The 25,318-nt window shown below is 39.5% G+C and overlaps 1 protein-coding gene across 2 annotated transcripts in view; it reads right to left on the reverse strand.

Annotated features, from left to right (window-relative positions):
• Positions 1 to 25,318, reverse strand: part of aff2 (AF4/FMR2 family, member 2) — a 246,342-nt gene that overhangs the window by 139,307 nt on the left and 81,717 nt on the right. For both annotated transcript variants that reach the window (XM_046850110.1, XM_046850112.1), the window contains exon 3: positions 23,697 to 24,497. In XM_046850110.1, the coding sequence (XP_046706066.1) occupies positions 23,697 to 24,497 (801 nt within the window). The remainder of the gene's footprint in view (positions 1 to 23,696; positions 24,498 to 25,318) is intronic.

The following is a 25,318-nucleotide window of genomic DNA, read 5'->3' on the forward strand; positions in this document are numbered from 1 at the left end:
TCGTTGTGTTCCAGCGATGTTCTTCCGCTCTTGAAGAGTGTGTGCCGCTCAAAATACCTCGTTGCTGCATCGCTGTATGTCCAACGTTTGTCCAGTTTCACACAGTATTTCACGTTTGCGCTTTGTTTTAACTTGCTGTCCATGATGAAATAGCATTTGTGGTAACTCGTGTGGTCAGAATAGCACCCGTTAGCACAATTTCTTGAAACTTGTTGATCCCACCTCGTACTATTCAACCTTGTGACAGTGGAGTGATGAAGATGAAGGCGTTTGGGATTCCATCTCTCCATTAATGTACAGTTGTGTTCAAAATTATTCAACCCCCATTGAAATTGATTGTTTTGGTCGGTTTGACATTGATTATGATCATTCAGTCATCCTGCTTACAATTAAATCAAAGAGGCACGTGTAGGTCAGACAAATATAACATAACATTTATAATGAAATAACCACACATGTCTTTTCTGAGCTCACATCATTATCAGTTTTATTCAACCCCCAAGTGACATTCAATCTTAGTACTTAGTACAACATCCTTTTACAGTAATAACAGCTTTTAAACGTGAAGCATAGCTTGACACAAGTGTCTTGCAGCGATCTACGGGTATCTTCGCCCATTCATCATGGGCAAAAGCCTCCAGTTCAGTCACATTCTTAGGCTTGCACTGCAACTGCTTTCTTTAAGTCCCACCAGAGGTTCTCAATCGGATTTAAGTCTGGTGACTGCGATGGCCACTTCAAAATGTTCCAGCCTTTAATCTGCAACCATGCTCTAGTGGACTTGGAGGTATGCTTGGGATCATTGTCCTGTTGAAAGGTCCAACGTCTTCCAAGCCTCAGGTTTGTGACGGACTGCATCACATTGTCATCCAATATCTCCTGGTACTGAAGAGAATTCATGGTACCTTGCACACGCTGAAGCTTCCCAGTACCTGCAGAAGCAAAACAGCCCCAAAGCATGATTGACCCCCCGCCATGCTTCACAGTAGGCAAGGTGTTCTTTTCTTCATAGGCCTTGTTCTTCCTCCTCCAAACATAGCGTTGATCCATGGGCCCAAACAGTTCTAATTTTGTTTCATCAGTCCACAGAACACTATCCCAAAACTTCTGTGGTTTGTCCACATGACTTTTGGCATACTGCAGTCGACTCTTCTTATTCTTTGGGGACAGCAAGGTGCGCCTGGGAGTTCTGGCACGGAGGCCTTCATTACGCAGGGTGCGCCGTATTGTCTGAGCAGAAACTTCAGTACCCACATCTGACAAATCTTTTCTCAGTTCCTCAGCAGTCACACGGGACTTTTCTCCACTCTACGCTTCAGGTAGCGCACAGCAGTCGAAGTCAGCATCTTCTTTCTGCCACGACCAGGTAGCGTTTCAACAGTGCCCTTTGCCTTGAATTTGCGAATGATGCTTCCTATGGTGTCTCTTGGTGCAATCTTCTTATAGCCATTGCCCTTCCTGTGAAGAGTAATCACCTGTTCTCTTGTCTTCCTGGACCATTCTCTTGACCTCACCATGTTTGTAACCACACCAGTAAATGTCTAGAAGGAGCTGAGTATCACAGTCATTTTAAAGCTGCCTAATTGGTGCTTATTAGGCTTTATTGCTGCTCCCTGATATCCACAGGTGTTTTCAATACCTGATTGAAAACACTTCATTGAACCTCTGTTCTTCAGAGTGGTAGTCTTTAAGGGGTTGAATAATTATGTCAATGAAGAATTCACAAAAGAAACATTTACTACTGTATTACAAAACTAATTGATGTCATTTTAGTTGCATATGGTTCTTTAAGAAGTCCTTGTAGGATTTCATTCTGAATACAATTAAAATGTACACTAAATTCCCTAAAACCATTTACAGCATTGGGGGTTGAATAATTTTGAACACAACTGTATGTTTTAGCTTTTAATTTAAACTATTTGCTGCTAAATTTAAGATGCAGATCAGCAGGAAATATCTATTTGGATCAAAACTGATGGGTTTTCCTAGACTACTAGCTTTTACTAATATTCTTTGTATTGTTAGTAACTAAAATATATATCAATAGTTTTAATGAAATCTTATTTTTTTTGCATGATTGAAAGAAATTGACAATTTCAGCATCAAAAATGCTTTTAGAATTTTACTCTATTTACTTTCTTACATCGGTATCACTGGAGTGTAAAAATCCCAGAAAAAATTCCCAGAAAATTGTATGCACATGTGTGTGTGTGTGTGTGTGTGTGTAATAGCGCATAAGGAGCTCAGGTTTAAAAGAGGCACATTACTTGCTCTGTTTCCTCACAGTGCCTGCCACTCTGACCTGGCAGCTCTGTGTCTAACCTGTGGCTTAATCCTCTTTGCTGGGAACGGAAAAGCCAGGAATTGTGGTTCAGGAGTCAGGAGGACTTTACCACCGCCATTCTTCCATACTCACGCACTTCGGGTTACACAATCTCTCACACACGATTGTAAACTTCAGGAAGGAAGTGGAGGCACAGATATTTGAGTCGCGACAGCTTGTTTTAAAATCAGGGTGAAGTTGTAGGTGCTGTCATGAACAAAAAGTCTCATGACTTTCATTACGGCCCTTCGGTCATATTATAATAAGATATGAATTTCAGTAAGTAATTATTTCCTTTTAAACAATTCGTCTTTTTAAACATTGTTTATTATTGCACATTTTTCTCCTAAAAAAATGCTCATTTTTAATTTATTGCAGTTGCCAGAAACTGAAAAAATCTCCTTTAAAAAAATACAATTATTATGTTTATTTCTGTTATTATAATTAAAATATTTGAAAGAGAACTGCACATTATCCAAATATATTTACAAAAGTATTGGGACACCTCACTTTTCCTGCCATATGTGCTTCCCTAAATTATACTTTTTTATGTGGTAGAATAAAATTTTCCCTTCACTTGAACAAGGAGACTCAAACATGTTCCAGCATGACAATGTCACTGTGCACAAAGCCAGCTGCATGAAGATATCTTTTACATGGTTTGGAGTGGACAATCTTGAGTGGCCTGCTATAAAGCTCAACCCTATTGAACACGTTTGGGATAAATGTGACCGCTGACTGCACCCCAGGCCCCCTCACCTACATCAGAACCTGACTTTTCTGACACCCATGTGTCTTATTCTATGGGAACACAAATTTCCATAAAGAATAGAAGGTATTATAAGAACCAATGGGGACTAAAAGTGGAATGGGATGGTCATAAAGCACCTAGGAATCTTATGGTCCACAAACCTATGAGGTGTCCATAAATGTTTGACTGTATTTTTCCATACTTTATTAATTCATTCGTTTATTTTTTATCCTGGTCAGTTTTCTGGTGGATCCAAAGCCTATTTTGGTTGGTTAAAGGAAACCAGGGAACCTGAAGGAAACCCATGCGAACCAGTTTCTTGATTGAAAGAAGTTTATGCGACATGACGTGTAGCATGACACAAAAAATCTAAAACAACAGAAGTGCTCTGATCTTTCAGTTCACCTCAATGCCGTTCGGATCAGGAGTCACACCACCAAACCTGACTTTGTTGCATAGTTTTGCTTCTATGTGGCTCTGCCAACACTCTGTAACTGAAGCTGTGTAGAGCTGCACTTTGGCTCTCGCTCCTTCCTGTTGATAATCTGTGGCCACAAGCACAAGTCCAGGCAGGAACAAAACACTTTTTTACATACACACACACACACACACACACACACACACCTATCACCTTGCTTGGGGGAGCCAGACAGCTCCGTGTGGACGGATGCGAGTCACTTCACCTGTCAGACTTTGCAATCTGTCACTGCTTCTATGGATTCTGATGATGGCTGTACAGTACATGCAACGTTTTTACAGAGCTGTTATATTGTGATTGAGACACGTCCAGTCCTGAAATGACGGATGCTTATTTTATATTTTCATGGCACCGAGCGGAACAGAAGCATGCGTGATTTGATTGTGGAGGAAATGGCTCTCGGGTTCATTTCCTGCGACGGCTATAGCGGGCTGCGTTGGGCCGCCGCTTTCAGAGCTGTCATCTTCCACTGCGATCTCAAGCACATGACCTGACCTTAGGGAACAAACAGCTCCTTTTGAGAGGTCCAACATTTTCACAACACCATGCCAACACAGGTTGTTTTCCCTTCCTCTTCCTCTCTCTTTGGTCCCACACACACACTAACCCTCTTTAAATCCCAGGGTTACTGCAGGTATCACAAATCACATTTTTATGATTTTTTAAACATTTTATAACCATTAAAAATGCAATTTAAGACCTACACTATAGAGACAAGAGTATTGAGACACCTGACCTTTCCTGCCATATGTGGCTTTGTCTCTAAACTGTTACCACAAAGTTGGAGGCACACAATTGTACACATTATCTTTGGATGCTGTATAACAAAATGTTGCGTTTACCTGAACGAGTAAACATCGTCCCAGAAGAGCAAATTGGGACTTAATGTGAAATGCGATGCTCCAAAAGCCATACAAATATATATATATATATATACATACCATTACAAATACCAGTTTAAAAGAAACACACACACACACACACACACACACACACACACACACACACACACACACACACACACACACACACACACACGAATTAGCAACTGGCCTTAACCAAGCTCTAAAAAAATTACTTTCAAGCCAAGTATCACTAAACTTGCACTTCGTTATAGCTGAAAAATAAAATTACATCTGTGGTACAATCCAAGAGAGATTTGAGTGAAAAACAGAAAACGGACTTTCGCATGTTGGTCTCATTTGTAGTCGAAAGACGGGGAATTATATTAAGACTGGCGAAAGAAAGAACTACAACACCACTGAAAAACATTGTGCTAAAGAGTGCATTTCAATGAGCATAGCATCAAATGGACATCAGAAAATCTTGACCTGCTTAAAACGATTTAGAACATCGATTTTTAAGGACTAAAACTCAGATTTTTAGTATTTAAACTCCTTTTTTCCTGTTCCTGAAAAAAATCTGTAATCTAATCATTAATTAGCCGCAGTAACTAATAAATAATTGTCCGTTAATGTACAAGGATTACACAGACTGATGTCCCTGCTTAAGAAAAATGGCATAACCTTGAAACCCATTTATTGTTGCCAAACGAGCGTTTGTGCTGTATTTCTGATTAGACGGTGCCATTTCCGCGTGGCTCTTAATGCGAGCGTTATCTCAGGGCTGGGATGTGCGCGGCTAATCAGCATTCGACGAGTGGAGACGGAGTCACATGCCGGGACTAATGGATGGGTTTGTCATTTTGTATTCCTGCCATCATTAAAGAGCTGTGCACTGCCTCACATTTCTACAGGACTCCATAAAGGCGGCCAGAAAAAACACACACGCCTCTATGCATGCACATATACACACACACACACACACACACACACACACACACACACACACTCACACACACACACATACACACACACACACACACACACACACACACACACACACAGTCATTTCGAGAACAAAGTGGCCCAGTGAGGGATTTTCTATTGAAGCGAACATGGAAAAAATATGACAGGAAAAAAAGACAAATGTGTTTAGGGGTGGAGTTTCTTCAGTAAAACACTTTGGGGTGTGCAGCTGAAAGAAAATAATCACCAACAGCCTGGTCTGACTTGAGACTAAACAGCATCCATCCATCCATCCATCCATCCATCCATCCATCCATCCATCCATCACTCTTTGACTATGTATGTATGCTTCTATCTGTCTGTCTGTCTGTCTGTCTGTCAGTCTGTCGGTCTGTCTGTCGGTCTGTTTTTCAGAAATCACATATTGTATAGTCCAGTGTCCACAAACTTTTGTCCATATAGTGTGAGCATTCTGCTAGAATGCTTACTCATGGAAATTTCCGGAAAAACAAAAACTCAATTATGGCTGTTAAACACCGGGTCTAATGAAATAGATTTTTTAATACAGTTGTGTGGAAATGTTTGTGTGAGCCAAACCATACAACATAATTTTTTTACAGATATACAGAAGGAGTATCACATTTCTTATGTAAATGTGTCTAAATACAATATTTGGTTTTATAAGAAGCTTGAGCAAGAGCAGGTGCAGGGGCAGAGGCGTGTGTACAATTTGTTCCTCTCAGCAGCTTAGCATGAACGGCCACTTTTGCCGTTCCCTTCAGGATACAGAGCCAAGGCCAGGTTTCAGCACACCACAGCATGGACCACTGTTCAACTCACCAACCTGATGCTGTGTACACTGCTCATGTGTGTGTGTGTGTGTGTGTGTGTGTGTGCAGACAGGCCGTCTGGTATTTCACACCGGCCTTTCCACCGTGCTGCTGCAGACATATTGGACTACAGGGACGAGAGGGTGAAAAGGGTCAGACATCCACACGTCTTAAGCAAAAAGACACCCCGCTGACAAGGTCATGACCTTTCAGTGACACCGAGATCCACAAAAAACCCTCTCGCCGAGCTCCGAACAGCTATTAGTGGTGGAGGAGGGGATGAAAAATTCATGGTGGATCACTGGAACAACCTGATAGCACGCTTTTCGGTAGAACACGGTATCTGCTTACAGCTTTTAATTTCCGTAGGAGGCTTCACGTACAGCTCGAGAGCGAGAATTTTACTCTAAAAAAAAAACTGTTGCTGTGAATGTTAAATAAACAAAAGTTTGTGGGCACCAGACTATAAGAGTGGTATGTGCTTTTATCCCATTCCACATCTAGTCCCACATTTGTATAATAACTTCCATTCTTCTGAAATGTTCCATTAGATTTTGTAATGTGCTTGTGGTGATTTGTGATCATTCATCCACAAAAGTGTTAGTAAAGTCAGATACTGATGTAGGTGATGTGAGGAGGCCGGGGGTTCAATCAGCTTTCACATTCATCCAAAGGTGTTCAATAGGGTTGTAGTCAGAGTTATACCCAACTTCTATTCTTTTCATGATGAATGCAATGAAATAAAAAGCATTATAATAGCAGAATCATTCTACTGTATAACGACACACAATTGTAATGTTAGTGCTGTTCTCTAAGTGGGAGGGATATACTCTCTCTCTCCCGTCAATCAATCCTTAAGTCCTATGGGAGGGGAGCCGTTGTATTATAGGGGAGCTCTAAATGATGGGCAGGGCTTGGCAAAGACTTAAATTAAAGTAAAAATCGGTGGGAATAAAAACTACTAAACCTTCAAAACTTTTTTGGAATTACTAAGCAGTAAAAAAAATACGGAGGGAAAATCGATAGAAAATTGGATTTGAAGGCAGTGTAGCTTTCATACAAAAATCACACACACACACACACACACACACACACACACACACACACACACACACACACACACACACACATTTATTAGCTCTGTCAATCGATTAAAATATAATCATACATTTCCATCTGTCCTAAATGTTCCTTAAATAAATTTTTTTTAAATACTCCAATCAACATGGACATGGACAAATATATATGCCTTATGCAAATGTATGTTTATTATTAGTAAAACCATCATGAAGACAAAATATTCTTGTTCATGTTTGAAAGTAATTTTGGTGTTTTAAATGACAAATTATCAGGACACCAAACTGAACTTTTGCTATGTTTCCACACGGACGGTTTTAATTGATGCACGTGTGCATCATGGTGGATTTTGGTCCTTGATTTGAGATTCTGCGCATCGGTAAAACAAATGTCGATTAACTGAAAATAATTTTTTAGTGGAGTTTAATTTTAAATATCTGAGTAAAGAGAAATGCTTGCTGCATTAATCACACGTTAATAAAATTAGTGCTGTTAAAATGAATTTGCGTTAACGTGTTAATTTGACAGCCCTACTGTACATATACTATATTTCCAAAAGTACTGGGTCACCTGACCTTCCCTGCTATACGTGGTTCTTTTCCAAACAGTTCCAGACACACTCAATTGTACAGGACGTCTGCATTCACTCGAACTTGGAAACCCACAACTGTTCCAGCATGGCAATGCCCCTGTGCACAAAGTGAGCTCCTTGAAGATCTGGTTTACATGAGAGGAAGATCTTGAGTGGCTTGTTATAAAACTCTGATCTCAACCCTACTGAACACCTTTTGGGATAATTGTGAATGCTGACTGCACCCCAGGTCTTCTCACCTACATCAGTTCCTGCCTTTTGTAATACCCCTGGGGCTGATGAACAAAATATCCATAAGCACACTCCAAAATCTAGTGGAACATCTTCCTAGAAGAGTGGAGGGAATTATAAGAGCAAATTGGGACTAAATGTGGAATGCAATGCACAAAAATCACATACCGTACTTATGACCAGGCGACCCAATTTTTTTGGCAACATAGTGTGTGTGTGTGTGTGTGTTTGTGTGTGTGTGTATATATATATATATATATATATATATATATATATATATATATATATATATATATATATATATATATATATATATATATATATGTATGTGTATGTGTGTGTATGTGTATAAAAAAAAGAAAACAACAATTCTATGATAATTGAAGAAAAAAAAGAAAATAATATTAAACAAACAAATAAATGGACTTTTTTTTACATTTCTTATAGGATAAAGTTTAAATTTAAAGTAAGAAATAAAAAAACGTGATTCACACGCCTGAGTGTATTAAAGAGCTCATCCAAGGAGACATAAAGACGTTTTAACATGTTCATGAATTTCGTCTGCAAAAGTCTTGATCTTTTCTAAAATAATCACTGCTCCAAGTTTGGGGAGAAAACTGCTGAAAAACAGGAAGCCTGGAGAGACCTGGGCATGCGGTGAAGCAAACACAGAGGTGACCTGAGTCACAGCTAAAGGTGCTTATGTGCGTGTGTGTGTGTGTTTACAGCAGCTGTGCCAGGGTGCCATATCCAGAGAGCGCAGCTCTGAGTTGAACAGTGACACGCTAATTAGTGTCATCAATCACGCCCGAGCTCTGGGCCTGAGAGAAGCTCCGGCCTGTTTGCTTGACTCATCAGCACCTGCTCCTCGCCGTTTCTAAAGACGCCCGTTCCTTGTCGAGACATTGGTATACATCGTAGCGGTATGTCTTGTCCTCATCGTTATGCTCGTTACGCTAAATCCAGATCCTTTGAAGTGCTGCTCGTTCATCCGCGCGTCTGTACGATTGCGTGCCCGATAACGACTTGAAGTCTTCCGCTTTTTGAATTTTCTCGTCTTAAATTTGCCTATTAGCTCGAGGTTTCACAGCCAGCACGTTGGTGTAATCAGAATCAGTGTGGAGTGGGTATTAGTGTTGGATTTGATCAAGAATGGAAGGAATCATACAGGGAACAGATGTCAGACACAAGGACTGCCTCCTCCATCAATAATCCGTAGGCGTTTTTTCAATGACCTGACAGGGATTGCTTCCTGGTTTGGTCACCTTCTATTATATATGCACTGATTTCAAATACCCCCAAAGAAAAAAAAAAAACAACAACCCTCAAAATACCACTCTGCGCTTCTGTATTCCATTTGCATATCTGGTCATGCTCCACTTGACACACTTGCAAATCTGCACAGCGGGTATTTCATTACAAAGCGCCGGAGATAGCAGACAATGGCACGGACCATCCGAAATAAATTAAAAAAGACTAAAGACCGAACCAGGAGGCTGTGTTGTATATTGTCTCGTGAACGCCCATAGCACTTCTTTTTCACAAGGAAACGGACTGAAAGGACTGTCAATGTTTCACTATTTGGAGGTGCAAATAATGTACTGCAAAAAAAAAGAACAATGAAACAAAGACAATCAAAGCTGAATAGAGACGTGGTACCTCAGTTTTTGAGGCTTGGGTTTACTGATCAGAACATCAGGGGTTCAAGTCCCGGTATTGCCAAGCTGCCACTCTTGAGGCTCTTAAACAAGGCCCTAAGTGTTTAAGCTCTTATCTAGCTTCCTAAAATCACTGCGATATATAAGAAAATAACCTTACTGTGCTGTAATGTACATGGGACAAGTAAAAAAAAAGCCCCTTTACCTTTAACTGACATGTTTAAAATCAGTACTGAGGATGGAGGGATGGTAAATGTATGCGGGTCTGTGAGGTAGGCCATCTGTCAGAAAGGTTTCAGAGCCGGAGCTGCAGGGCGACAGAGACAAATGGAGGCGAGGTAACGCAGCCGTGACCTTACAGGCGGCCGTGGGAGTAAAAGCACACGTGTGTTCCGTAAAAAAAATCTCGACAATTATTTTTTTCCTTTTTTTTAAAAAACCATGCTGCCACTGCACCGTTACTGGACAGGCTCATAACATAGACTAAGCATAGGTGAATAAATGAACAAGAAATGAATAATTATATAAATGAATGAATAAAAAAAAAAATACATGTATGAAAAAATATTAATATTATTATATTATAATATATTGTTATAGCTTGATTTTAACATTTTAATAAATTTTTATAATATTTTTTGAATTTTTATTAAATTCATCATTTAAACAACTTTTTTTTTTTCAATGGTTCATAATTATCTTTATAATAATTGATATACACTGATCAGGCATAACTATAACTATAATTATGGCATTATAACATTATGACTGGTGAAGTGAATAACACTGATTATCTCTTCATCATGGCACCTGTTAGTGGGTGGGATTTATAAGGCAGCAAGTGAACATTTTATCTTCAAAGTTGATGTTAGAAGCGTCAGGATTTGAGTGAGTTTGACCAAGTTGTGACGTCTAGACGACTGAGTAAGAGCATCTCCAAAACTACAGCTCTTGTGGGATGTTCCTGGTCTGCAGTGGTCAGTATCAATCACAAGTGCTCCAAGGAAAGAATGGGATGGGTGGCTGAGGCTCAATGATGCACGTGGGGAGCGAAAGCTGGTCCAACAGACGAGCTTCTGTAGCTCAAACTGCTGAAGAAGTTAATGCTGCTAATGCTTAACGGATTAGGACTGTTTTGGCGGCAAAAGGGGGACCAACACAATGTTAGGCAGGTGGTCATAACGTTATGCCTGATGGTTGGCTATAAAGTTATGCCTGGGAAGTGTTTTGTATTGTTTTTGTTTGTTTTTCTGCTAGCTTGTTAAGTGGTCTGGCAGATGTAAAATTAAACACAAATATCTGAAAGTGTAGGAATCAATAACCAAAGTTGTTTGCAGAATTCCACAGGTAACGTATGCAACAGGAAGTGGCATCATTTCCATTTCCCGAAGAGCTTGTGAAGAAGAAAAATGAGTGGTTGCTTTTTGTCGATGATGTGCTACCGAATGAAAGAGTTAAAATATGAATTATGAACGAAATGAAATACTGAAATCTTCATAAATACTCCAGCCATTAGCTTGAAAGATGGTGTACCAAATTTTGTGTATTTTGCTAATAATAAAAGCTTGCATCCTAAATATTCCAAAAACAAATCAACTCTGTGACTCGAGCCCGTTTCTTATTTAAGAGCGAAACGCAAATTTAGAAACGGAATATTTGAAATAAAATCCAAACTAGCATTACAGACGGCGCCATATGCTAGCTCACAGACACCGCTGCAAGTTTTTTTCAAACTCAGCATACAAACTGAGCTAATTGTAAAGCTTTTAGAGGAGCACGGAAGCGCTAATGAACAGTATTTTGTATTAAGCTTTTTTTTTTTTTATCGTGCTTTGACAAGCAGCCCGAGAAAATGACTTTTGATGGGTATTATGCAAATGATACCAGCTGTTACTTCCAATGGAAAAGACTCCTAATAATATTCTCTCTCCATTTCCATCTTACTTCCCTAACCTAAGCGCTTCCCTTCTACCTTTTGCGCTTTCTTTTCTGGCACATCTGCCTGTTAATCGAGTCAGTTGCGAGGGTCAGACGTGTGTGGTCTGATAAGTCTGATCCATCAGTGTCCTCACTGCTCGCGGCCGAGGCCTGTGACGAAGCTCGGCTGTGTGTCTGGAGCAGAGCTCATTAACTCCCATTCACACACAGACGCTTTCTCGCTGGCCTTTATGCAGCAGCTACCAGCACGTGAACAGGTTCCTCAAGGTCAAATAGAGGAGCTGAATAAAGCCGAAACACAGCAGGAGACGCCACATCATCATGCAGCCCTGGCCTCAGCATCCAAATCATAGACACATCCAAAGTTCCACCTTCTTTTCAAATGTTGTTTTTTTTTTTTTTTTTGGCAAGACATTTCTTTCACAGAATAACTATGAATAAATATGAGAACCCATAGTGCAGGTTTCTGGAACCATGACAAGCTGAGAGTCATTTTTTTTTTTTTTTGTACAAGAAACAATGCCTGGGGTAGAGGGGGAGGAAAAATGGAAACAAAACAAATTACAAGATAAAATAAAACGAAAGGAAACAAAGTAAAACCAAATGAAACAAACGAGAAGAAGAACAGAAACCCGAAAAAAAAATGATGACAAAAACAACAACAAAAAAACAAACAAACAAAGAGACAACTAAATAAATGTATGAAAAGGAGTCAAAATAACAAAAGAAATACTTGTAAGTAAAACAAAAAATGTTGAAAAACAAAATCAATGAAAAATGAACTGACAAAAAAACGAATTACTGTGAAACAACAACAAAAAATATTTATAGATAAAATATGTGTTTAAAATAATAAAAACAGTCGACAAAATAGATATGTAAAACATAACATTAAAATGCATTAAAAAAAACAATAAATCATGCATACATTAAAAATAAAATTAAAATAAAAAAATTAAAAATAAAAAGTTATGTTAACTTTCGCTTTTTTTTTTTTTTTTTTTTTTTTAAAAAAAGATAACATTAACGATGCTGTATAACTTTGCCCTGAATAATCACGAGCATCCGGATTCTAAATTCTAAATCGCGATAGTTTTTGCGTCGCCTGATTGAGTGCTGTTTAATAAATGAAGATCGCGAAATCCTCGCTCCAAACTGCGGCATTATCATTCCTTCCGTGCTGTCTCTCCGCCGCCATTCCGCCTGCTGGTGTTTGGGAGGCGTCTGCTGAGAGCGAGCTCTGGAGCACATCCTTTTATGTTTATTAGCCACATTACGGACTGTATCGGCACATTTGCAGAAAGGAGGCGCCTTAATGAGGCCAAATTAATTCTGCCGAGATATTAAACAAAAGCTGATGAGAACAGCCCGTCAAGCATGACTAGGTAAAAAAAGATGTGTGTGTGTATGTGTGTGTGAGACAGAGAAAGGCAAAGAGATGCGAGTGTAACCTAATTCACTGAGCTCTGTCAATTTTCTCCACATACACACCCTTTTCATCTAAACGTTCGAAAGGCGTGCACGAAAATGCATTTCGGTTTCGCAGATCTCAGATCGAAGTGGCTTTTTTTTCGCTAATGCTATCATTAGTTGAAAGCCTCTAAACGAATATGCGCCGAGCTGCAGCTTTAAGGCTGTAGATTCGAAATGCATCAAGGCTGTTTCGGAAACTAGACCCTGTTCTGTCTCTATCGCTGTATAACATAAGCGGCCTTATGTCTCTAATCTGTATTCTCTCGTATTGAGTGGTTCAGTAAAGCTCTCTGACTCTGAACATGTTCGACATAATGGGAAAACGAGCAAAGCAGCTCAAGTGGTATTAATAGAGCGACAGCATGTAAGCCTATTTGGGTAGGAAACTGAAACGTGCAGTTTTATTGATTTCGCGGAACAATTTTATTTACAAGCCGATCCTGGGCGCCGCTATGGTATGCAGAAAGTTCCGGAAACCTTCCGTAGCTGCTTCTTCGTCAAAGAGAAGGACAACGTGACATGATCTCAGAGTACAGACTGTGCTGGTGTGCCGTGCTGATCCTAGTGCAGCGGGATACATACATACACACATACATACTGTACTTTCACACCATATGTAAATACTGCAGAGGCAAAACTGGTGCTGGCTAACATCCATGAAAAATGTCCCAAATGTCCCATTGATGCTCTCAATTAACATGTCTCGGCCCAGAACTCATCAAAACAAGGGCTTATAATTTGCCCATAGTACGCTAGTCAGACATTTTATGACGTTGTTATCAGATGCTACAATAAGCTATACATGTAAACAGCCACTCAAACACTGGATGATAAGATAGATAGATAGATAGATAGATAGATAGATAGATAGATAGATAGATAGATAGATAGATAGATAGATAGATAGATAGATAGACAGACAGACAGACAGACAGACAGACAGACAGACAGACAGATAGATCTCAATGGAAAGAGCGAAAGAATGGAAATACTGTAGGCAAAAATACTGCAAAAAACAAAACAGAAAAAAAACAAACAAATGTAAACCAGACAACAAAAGCTAGCAAATAAACAAAAATATAATTTAAATAAACCAACTAACAAATAAACAAACAAATAAATGAACGAATAAATAAACAATGCAAAAACAAATTTAAACAAATTTTTCGTACTTTCTGAACCAAAATGTGAAACTACTTTAGAAATTCTATATAGTAAAAAAAGGATTACAATAATGGTACATTTGGTGCAAATTGTCGTAAATATTGTAAAAATAGTTAATTGTATTACATAATCTGAACCTGGAGATCGAAAAAAACGCCTGAGGAACTTTTATTGCATGACTACTGATGTCACATTAGTTTGTAAATCTTCATGTTTATCTTTATGTTGAACAAAAAAACCAAATAAATAGAAAAAACACCAATCCTGTAAGCCCCTGATGCATGGCCACACTGGTGGTCAAATTTGAGCGTAGCCATTAGAAATTCTTTCGCATTAGCAATTGCACATGCATATTTCAAATGGACCATTTCCCATATGCAACCCAGTGCAAGTAAAATAGTCTTGTCTCCAAAAACCACACTTCAGCGGGTATTTACCCAACATAATCCCATTAGCATGAATCACTCTAATGCGCTGTGGTGCGGTATGAGCCCCGCTTTCCCCACACATGGTGTCGTTTGTGATAGGCCAGCAGAGCCAGGCGGCAGATGACTCAGTGCGAGTGAGGATGCTTACTACAGGGAAGTGGCGTCTCGCTTTGTGAGTCTTGGCAGTGTGGTCTAATCAAATGTTCCTGGAAATGGCTTCCTGTCCGGCGATGGGGAGCCGAGCTCCGTGCGAGATAAAGATTTCTCTGCCTCCGATGCCAAAAGCTGTTTTAATAACCCAGGCTGTCTGTGATGGAGTGCTATAGGAGACTGTGGCGAGGTACAATGCTGTATTATGCTCTGGGGTTGCAGTCAGGAATGGTTGACCAGTTGTTACGGATCAGTTCATTTCAAATGTGCCGGGTTGTAACTGCTTAAAAAAAAGTGCACACCCACTGATTTTGGAATAACATAGTGTGTGTGGGGGGGCATACTAGCTTTGAAACAGTAAAGGAACATTTTTTTTAATAATATTGTCAAAGTAATCACCAAACTTGGAGCTGCTCTGAATACGCACACTGTAACATTTCACCTTTTACAATTTTTGGAAATATTTTTTATTACATTTTAGCATATTAATATAGATTTTAGCATTTTAGCAAAATTAGTGTACATACTTTTTTAAACATAAGCAGCCCACCACATTATTAAACCTGCTAATAATTTGACAGTGCTGCCCTCCGTGGTTTACATGTTTGAGGGTCTTAATTTCAAAACCTGCTTATAGGTATATAGTTACTATATACCAGTGGTGGGCGATCAGGGTCAGCAAGGCCTTCTCGGCTGGCCTAAACACTAAGCACTGACCTACATTTACCTAAATTCTAATATTTCTTCCTGAAATTGAATTAATTTATTCCCAACAGTTTATTCTCTTCATTTCGTAGCGTTTCTCTCGGCTGCACTGCTTCCAACACGTGTATGTGGATGTTAGATTTTTTGTCCAATCAGATTTTAGCCTTTATGAGCTGCCATGTCAATCTAATCTGCCCAAGTCAAAGTCAGTCCTGCTGGCACTTTTACCTAAAACTATATTAGCAATAGGTCTGTTTCTGTTTTTTACGCCCACAATAGCTGACGGAGGAAGAGAAATTGATTTGTTCTTGGACAAACTTAAAAATACATTTTCATGGCCTTTCCAGAAAAGCTAGAGATCGTGATGAGAGTTTAACCAACCCCGAAGCTAGTGAGCTTGTCTCAGCCCAGGAAATGAATTGTTTGCCACTTCTAGACCATGTTGTTATATTGAGTTTTTGTAAAGTTTTGATGGTTTCTATAATTGCGACGTGATAGTGGTGGTATTAAGAGGTGGATTATGTCTGGTAAATCCTCACTGAAGGCCCAGGTACCAAATGCATGGCCTGCCACTGGTATACAGTTATAGTCTGCATGCTGTAGTTATAGCTATAGGTAAAGTTCTTATTGATATTTTAACAATTATAGTGAAAACTATAGCAATAGTTAATTAATAGTTATACATAAATGGGATAGTTGTAGTTATGATGATTATACTTACAGTTGTAATAGCACACGGCATTGAAAAATCACAGCCTGTGCAATTCAACAAAAAGTGGCAATTTGTTCTGAGCCTTCCACCTCATAAAGTTTCACATGATAAATTGGTGTCACTTTGCTGTTTAACTCGTGTTTTAACATCTCGTGAAACAGATTCGAGAAATGTGAGAATCCGTGCTTAAAAGCAAGGAAGAGAACGAGACAAAAGAGTGGAGTGAAATGAAATGAATGATTTTCCAAAAACAGAACACAGTGATGTGTTTTATTCTGTTTAGACCACAGTAATTTCTCAACGATTATATAATTCATTAATAAGAAAAACCCAGCAGGTAATTTTTATGCATTTAATGTCACATTTAATATTTAATTAAACACATTTTAACTGACAATTCGTCAATAGCAGCTTTATACATTTGTTTTGGCACCAGCTTCTTTATTCTGTCACTTAAAGTATAAAAAGCAATGTTACTAAGAAACCTTGAAAACATCTGTCAAAAAACCTATGGTGAGTTGAACAGCTTAACATTAGAGCTTCACCTCTGACTGTTACGACACACTAAGACTGGAGACTCCTTCCAAAAATGATGAATGGACATATCTTCCTAGAAACATTTAAAGGCTCTGGCATGGAGGAGTTGGTGTCTAATCAATTAATCTAATTCAGATGTTAAGCTAATTTATTGCTCAGAAGCTCCTGGATCCACACCTCCAACTGACTGTATAAGACTGTAGAAAGCACATTACTCATAATCACACACTCTGGTGCTTATGGTATTTATCACTCTCTGGTGTTTGTATTGGTTTTTATGAATTACAATCACACTCTGGGTGTCTAGAATGAGGATGGATTCCAATTTGAGTCTGGTTCCTCTCGAGGTTCCTTCCTCTTACCATCTAAGGAAGTTTTCCTTGCTCATTGAGGATAAATACACATAATTGACTTTTACATTTTTATAATTCTTACATTCTGTAAAGCTGCTTTGAGACAATTTCCATTATGATAAAATCACTATAGAAATAAAATTAAATTGAAAACCTCTGAATAATCGATGACTCCACATTAAAAACATCCACTATAAAAATCCCTGTGTAATTTTATGGAAAATTAAACGAATATGATTTATAAACTGTATTAACTTTTATTAATTAGGTAATCTGTGTTTTTTGTCAGCGTATTTCTCTGTTGGTACGGACGTGTGAGAGCGGCGTGTTGACATGATGTAGACAGTAGATCCCGTTTAAACTGTTCTATCTGACTACACTGGGCAAACAGTGAGAAGTCTGATGAGGGTTTGTCTGCTGGTGAGCTCTCGCTATTACATCATCGCTGCTGTGATGCACAGAAATGAGGTCAGCGAACAGTCAGGACTCATCAGTGCTTGCTTTTCTGCTAAGGATATTTAAGCGAGAAGCTCACAGCTGTTTGCTTATTATGATTCATTGAATGAGCTCATTGGAAAAGAAAAATGCTAGGATTAAGGACTTGTTGCATGTTGTGATTATAAAATCGAGAAAAAAAAAAACAATGAGCCACCAGAGTGACTTGTATTAGAGTTTCCAAAACCACGACCGACCCGGTTAATGGGAGTTAGCGCTAGTGTAAAAATGTGCACACAAGCAGTGTTTAATAAACAAAGAAAACTATTTAAATAATTAATTTATTCATTAAATTAAATAAAAACAAGGAACTTCTGTAAGATGGACACCATAGTACGGTAAACACCCTCACAAAGTACATTTTCAGAGCATGATATTAGCAGGATTGCTGCATATAAACATCAGAAAAACATGTTTCATTTGCATTATACATATTATACAATATATATTGTTATTTCAATAATAATAATAACAAAATTTGTTTATTTGTATACAGTAAAAAATGATTAGTATTACACTTGGATTATGTGGCATGTCCACCGAACTACTCCATGTCAGTAAATTTACTATAAAATACTAAAAAAAAATCTAAGCTAACTAATAACTAATGTATAAATAAATACCCCCCAAAAAAAGTTTCTGGTTGATCATTTGAATTTGCCCTTTTTTTAGTTTTTCAATTCCCTTTGGCGAATGTTAATCTGTGTCTTTTGCCCAAAACTGCTGTTAAAGCAATGACTAGGCTAAAGATTTCTAAAACCACTATATCAGATTAAATCACATCAACCTGATGATGACCACTCACACACACTCAAACACATGCTGCAAATCTTGTTCCCCTTTGGTTAAGTGAAAACTATGCAGTACCAGCAGCACTCATGCAGCCCCAGACCATTATGCTACCACCACCATGCTTGACTGTAGGCAAGACACAAATTTATTGGTGCTCCTCATCAGGACGTCACCACACATGCTGGACACCATCTAAACAAATCAAGTTTCAGTGGTTCCAGTCATTAATGCTCTTGGTCAGTTTGCAATCGGTTTGCAGGCTTTCTTGAGAGCCAGCTTCAGAAGAGGTTTTCTTTTGGGACAACGGCAGTGTAGACCGATTTGTTGCAGTGTGCGGCGTATGGTCTGGGTGCTGACAAGAGGATCTTCCAATTCTGCAACCTCTAAAACAATGCGGAAGCACTTATGCATCTGTTTTTTTGAAGCAGCTTCTGTACCTGATGCACAGCAAGAGGACTCGACTTCTTTGTTGGACCCTTGCGAGGCCTGTTCTGAGTGAAACCCCGTCTTGGAAAACCTCTGCATGTCCCTGATTATTACTGTAACTCAGTTTCAGAATGTTACCGATTTTCTTATAACCTCGGCTTTCTTAGTGGAGAGCAACAATTCTAATTCACAAATCCTCAAGGAGTTTCTTTGCCATGTTGAACATCCAGTGGTCAGTATGAGAGAATTGTACTAAAAACACCAAATTTTAACTGCTCTAATACAAGATACACAAATTTGTATGTTTCTGTCAAGCAGACAAAAACGTGAACATGATGAAAAGGACATGTGGTGTTGCATGGTTTCACAGCGTACAGCTGTTATCATTTAGGGTGTACTCACTTTTGTTGCCAGCTATTTAGGCAATAATGGCTGTATGTCCAGTTATTTTCAGAGGACAGTAAATCTATGCTGCTATACAAGCTGCAAATTGACTACTCTAAAATATATGTTTCATTTCTACAGTATTGTCTATTTTAAGCTTTAAAATGTTATGAGTAATCATTTTACGACTATTTATACACATATTTAATAAAAAGCCAGCTTTTCACAGTAAGCACCAAAAATCACTTGCCACTAATCAATACAGCAGATAACAGAACACTTTCCAAAAGCCATTTAGTGACGTCTTATCGTCGCGCGGAGCTCTCAACCTGTCAAAATATTTTGCAGCGGGCCAGCTTGAGGGGACAACAGCAACATTTCACGCTTTTCACAACCCAAAAAACCTGGTAGCTTCAGACTCTTCTCTTTATCTAAGCCTGGTGTGCGAGCTCGAGGACGCAGATATGAGATATGAGATATGCAAAAATACAGTATCATATACTGACATTTATGTATTTAAAGTTATCCATATAATATATAATCTGCACAGGATGAAAATGATGATCTGATGGAAAAAAGCTGTAAATGGGTGATTAATAAAAAAAATATGTGGATATATTATAATATAAAAGAAATATATCTGTGCACAATGGATATGAGATTATTCATCTCAATGATGCACAATAGGATTTCAACCAAACATCTGGATAAAAAAAACACCTGTCAATTATGCAGTTTAATAAATATATACATAGGTGCCTGTAATCAGATTCTGGTTTTCCTACAAAGAGAACATTCGATACTGTGACACCTTGTGAGTGTATCATCTATTACCTATTATATAATCATTTTGCCCAAATATAAGGAAAGGCACCCAGCCACGGAGGTGTATTGTTTGGAAGCAATTAACGAGCAGTCACTTCTTCCCTGAGTGCAACAGCACAGCATCTGGTCAGGTAAGAGTTTAGCTCAGGAGGACAGAAAAAAAAAATTAAAATTAAATAAACACCGCCTCTGAGAATACATACATACACGATCAGCGATCGCTCAGGAATTTGCCGGAAAGAAGCTGCAGAAATGCGACTTGCAGAGAACTGGAATAATAATTGGGTGGAACAACAGAATGGCGGCGGGTCCCGAGGGAGCCACTGGAACTGAATCCTCTCTTTAACAAAGCAAAGCTGAGCAAGGTGTGTTTTGGTGGGTGGGGGTAGGGGGGTGTAGTTGGGGGTTGGGGAATCAAATCAGTGTCCTTGAATATGTTTCTCCTGAGAGCTATTTCAGTCTTGCTCTCTCACTCTCACCATTTTACCTTCCTCTTGCTTGGCTGTCTGTTGCTCTCTTTTTTTAATTTATGCATCATCTTCTCTCTCGCTCTCTCTCGTTTTCTGTCACACGCATGCAGACATTCTCTCTCACCCTCTTTCTGTTCACTGAGGCAATGGCTCATCTATGAGAGGAGGAAAGGGGTAAAAAGGGGTCTAGACCAAGAGGGTAAGAGAGAGAAAATAAGAGAGAAATACAGAGAAAGAGTATGCAGGTCCAACAACAACATCCATCTCTATTTTCCTGTGAGCCGAGCGCTCCGAGGCCACTCGGAGAGCAATCAAAATTCCCCAGGTTTCCATTCTTGCCACATGCTTAGCTGTACAATGCGAGCGCACCATATGCTCCAAGATGGGATTTGGTGCAATTTTAAGCCCGATGGCCTTCAAATTCGCAGCAGAACAAAGAGAGCGAACAGCTGGCTGTCTCTGTGGCTCGATGGCGCCGAGTCAACCTGTTCAATCATATGCCGTCCTTGTTTATCTCCGCATTTGGTTTACTTACTCCGAACGCATACAGCCACGAGCCGAGAAAACTTTCGAGCGAATGGCAAAAACCATTGCATTTCTTTTTTTGATGCAGGAGAGTAAAAAAAGGGGGCGCCGTCAAAAAAGCGGAAGGTTCGGCCCTGCAAGCCTTCGTGAGCTTTAGCGATGTGATAATTACAAGTCTATTATGCAGCCCCGGACCGTTAGCTTTCACCTCGTCTCTCCTGCTGTCCGAACCTTTCATGTCGGCTTTCCCCTGTCCTTGAGGGCCATCCTGGCTTAGCGAATGAGCTCGTTTCTCCCTGCAGGGAACCACGGGATCAGATGTTCCCTTTGGCAGCGGTGCACAGAAAGAGGGGGCTACACAGGACGGCTTGTAAAAAGCTTTCAGCGCGGCTCAGGTATCACGCCCCCGAGCCAGGTCAGCACAACACCGCTCTCTAAGTGTCAGGCGCACAAATGAGCTCGTGATAAAGCTCTGCAGCTTTCACCTCCACCAGGCTTAATACACACTGTATGCTGGGCTTCTCCAGTCTGGCAGACCCCCCAAAAAAGAGGTACTCCAGTAAATGTAAGTGTTTCGAAAGGGTGAGTTTTAAAATCCCTGGACGGAGATCAGAATTCAAATATACAACTCAGTGAAGAGACTTACAAAAAGCTTTGCTTACTGTTTACATACAAAAACGAAAACTCTTGTAGCTCTGGCTCAAAGGGACACAAATATTTGTCCATAATTTACATAAAAGATCACAATCATTGCTCAATTTTTAAATCATAACTATTAGCCTGGTTTTATTTCATAATTTCCCTTCTATTTTGCCCTATAAAGGGCTGTTTGTAAAATCAGTATCGCTGTTTATTTTTTTCATTGCATCGTATTGCATCGAATTGCATTGTGTTGACTCAAATCAAAATCGGTATCACTTCATCGGAAGCTCCTATATATGGATCTTTAATGTATCTTAATGTTGGCTACGCATCGAGATGTGAATCGCATCGGCCTATTATGGAGATGCACATCCTTAGCAGCAGGTTTGGTATAATGCACTTTGCAATTACCTTTTCATTGCTATAGTAACGGATCATACACCTCAAAAAGAGACCTTGAAATAAATATTGTTTTGATATAAGGAGACATTCATTCACATGTACACTAGGTAAATAGTCTGCAGTGTCAGACTTATATAAATGTCAATAACAACTTTTAACAGATATGTGTTTTTGAAATGATGCACAACATGAAAATTAATTACAAAAGCCTAATAGTTTGACATTTCTTTCATTAACAAATAATACCTTGTAAATATTGGTTAGGGAAGGTAGTAGCCTAGTGGTTATGGCATTGGACTTTGGATCCAGGGGTTGTAGGTTCCAGTCCTGGCCATACCAGGCTGCCACTCTTAGGCTTTTGAGCAAGGCCCTTAAACCCTCATGGGTGCACAATTGTGGGAAGTGGTATAAAGTACTCCACCATGGACGGTCTGCAAGCCCCGCTGCAATAGGAGATCAGTGGGCATTGGGTTAGCAACCCAACCCCGCTAGAAAACTTCTACGGAAACAGCAAGTAAGCCATCATACCCTTGCTGCCCAATGCACCTCATGACGTGGAAGGGATAAAATAAATACCTAACTAAATATTGGCTAACAATTGTGGTATAATAGAAATAAAACCCAGTGAAATTAGCAGCTATTTAAAAAATATTATTAGGGTCATATCACTGATTATTTTACTATAATGGCATGGTGTGTTGTGCTTTATTCCTTAATTATAATATACTGTTCTTTGCAATATATGGAACAGGTCCAAACTCCACACACGACTTTTTGAAAAGCTTTTTGTTTCCACAAGGCTCAAAGCTCACATTGTAGACTACCTGGAGATTTAAACACCAAAAAAAAAAAATTACAGACGAACACATGGAATCCAGTTTATTGCAAATTTGCTCTAATTGGAGCATGTTTAACGAGCATACACCTACGTGCAGCGAAACAGTGGAGCAACTATTCTGCTCGGTGCTCACATTTAAATGTGGTTTGAATAAACAAACATGCTGTTGCTAGCATTGGTAGAATCCAAAAGGAAGATAAACACACATAACCAATAAAGTCTGTCTAATGTCATACTTAATACTGATGTTCTGCACTTACTTTAATGCATTATGACTTTATTGATTAATTTTAAACGATAAATATTGGTATAAACCAGATTTGCTGTTTTATAAATGTAAAAAGCCTCGACGTTCTTAGTCAGAATTTCCAATCTGCCATTTTTTTTGCACAAAGAACGAATACTTAACATCAAAGCATGAACTCGGTGTTCAAGCAACAAGAACATGATGAGCAGGCCTGTTTATTAAGTAGTAAACTGCAAAAGCCTGAGGTTGTTTAGCTAATTATTAACAAAATACACCCTTTTGTCAACCCCTCACTGTGCCAGCTATCAATGTAAAACAGATTTAGCCAGGGGAAAGCCAGAGCCGAGCTGGCAATTTTTCTTTTCTAACTACCACTGCATTCAAATGAAAGCGAGAAATGGCATCTGCACAAAATGCTTCAAGTAGAAAAATCAGTACTCACCTCCCCTGATTGAGGGAGAGTCAGCTTGGGAAGTTTGCCCTTGCTCCCTACTGTGCTGCCTTTGCCATCCATCAGGCTTGTAAATGGTGCTCCACCATATCCATCTGTGATTTCCAGAGTGGGCTTGAGCTCCGGAGAGTCATTAGGTGCCTGGTCCTGGCCATCCATGGGCCGTACATACGCTGTGGGTTTCTGCTGTCCTCCACTACTGGGTTTGCAGTGCAGGCCCTGGGGGAATGTTGGTGTCGACAGGCCACTGGGTACCAGAGAAGTAGAGGCCACAGGTGACCCCGAGTCCTGCTCGCAGGGTGAATTGGCAACAGTTGGAACCTTGGCCGTCTGCCCATGCCTCCTGCTGGGGTGTGTAGAGGTGGACGAGGTGCCAGGGCTCGAGTCACCTTGTTCCTGTTCATGCCCACTGGAGATCTGCTTTCCCCGGCTGGCAGCCTGAGCTGCCTGGCTGCTACTCGACCCATGCGCCCCTCGGGACCATTCGGAAGATCGGGACTTTTTGGTGCTCTGGTGCCCATGAAGAATGCTTGGACCTGCCATGTTGGTGGTGGGTGGAGGAGGCATTGAGGTGGTGTGGTTCGCTGGCTGAGTTGAGGCGGCTCTGCCACGCTGAGCTTCGGTAAAAAAACTGGGCTGGTCGTTTTTTTCCACCGGGGTCTGCGGAACTGAGTTCTTAGGGATTCCCACCAGGTGACTTTGATTGGAATGGCTGGTCAAGAGTTCTTTCATTTCATCATAGTTGCCCAACGTGTTCTGTACTCGGTTGGCAAGGGCATCACCTTTGTTTGTCTGCAATGACAGAAGAAACCCATCATGGACATCTGAACATAAATGATTCTCCTTTAGTCTTTTTTTAGTCTAACCACTGCCTATACTAGACACATCTTCAAGGTTCTTATTTAAGCAAAAATAGATTAAGAAGAATTGATTAAAAAAGAGACAGACCAAAGAACATTTCAGGACAATAGTGTCTACGTAATAGTGGCCACATTTATTTCAATATTAACACTGCAATTTTTAAATTACCTTCACCTGCAGGTACATGTTTACCCAGTATTTTATAAAAAAAAAAGAAAGAGAGAGAAAATCTAAAGGAAAAGATGTGTGAATGTGAATTAACATAAAAGTCAAAAGGGAAATGTACATATGAACAAGTGTGAAAATTGCAGCTAATTGATAATTTTGAGCAGACTAGCTAGCTAACATACAAGCTATTGTTCGCACCAGTTTCTTTCCACAAGCCATTTGACAACTTAATTCAAAGGGAATGGACTGACACACACACACACACACAAATGAACAAACTCTTTAACTGTTTGCACACAAAATTGTTGTTTCGCACAAATTGCGCAAAAAAAGGTCAGAGTTTGCATGTTCAGTGGTATTATTATATGGACAAATCATTTTCAGTAACACAAATCTACTGTACTGTTGGTGCTGCAGTGTCACTGGGTTTATTGTTTTGTGTTATTTTTTGCACTAAATGTCATGCACGTGCATGGTGTCCTAGTTAGTTTTGTGTAGTTCTGTGTTTCGTGTTACTTTTGATAATTTATGTTGTCTTATGTAGTATCTTGGTCCTCAAGAAATGTTGGTTTCACTGTGTTATA

Source organism: Silurus meridionalis, chromosome 5 (assembly GCF_014805685.1).
Source record: "Silurus meridionalis isolate SWU-2019-XX chromosome 5, ASM1480568v1, whole genome shotgun sequence".
NCBI lineage: Eukaryota > Metazoa > Chordata > Actinopteri > Siluriformes > Siluridae > Silurus > Silurus meridionalis.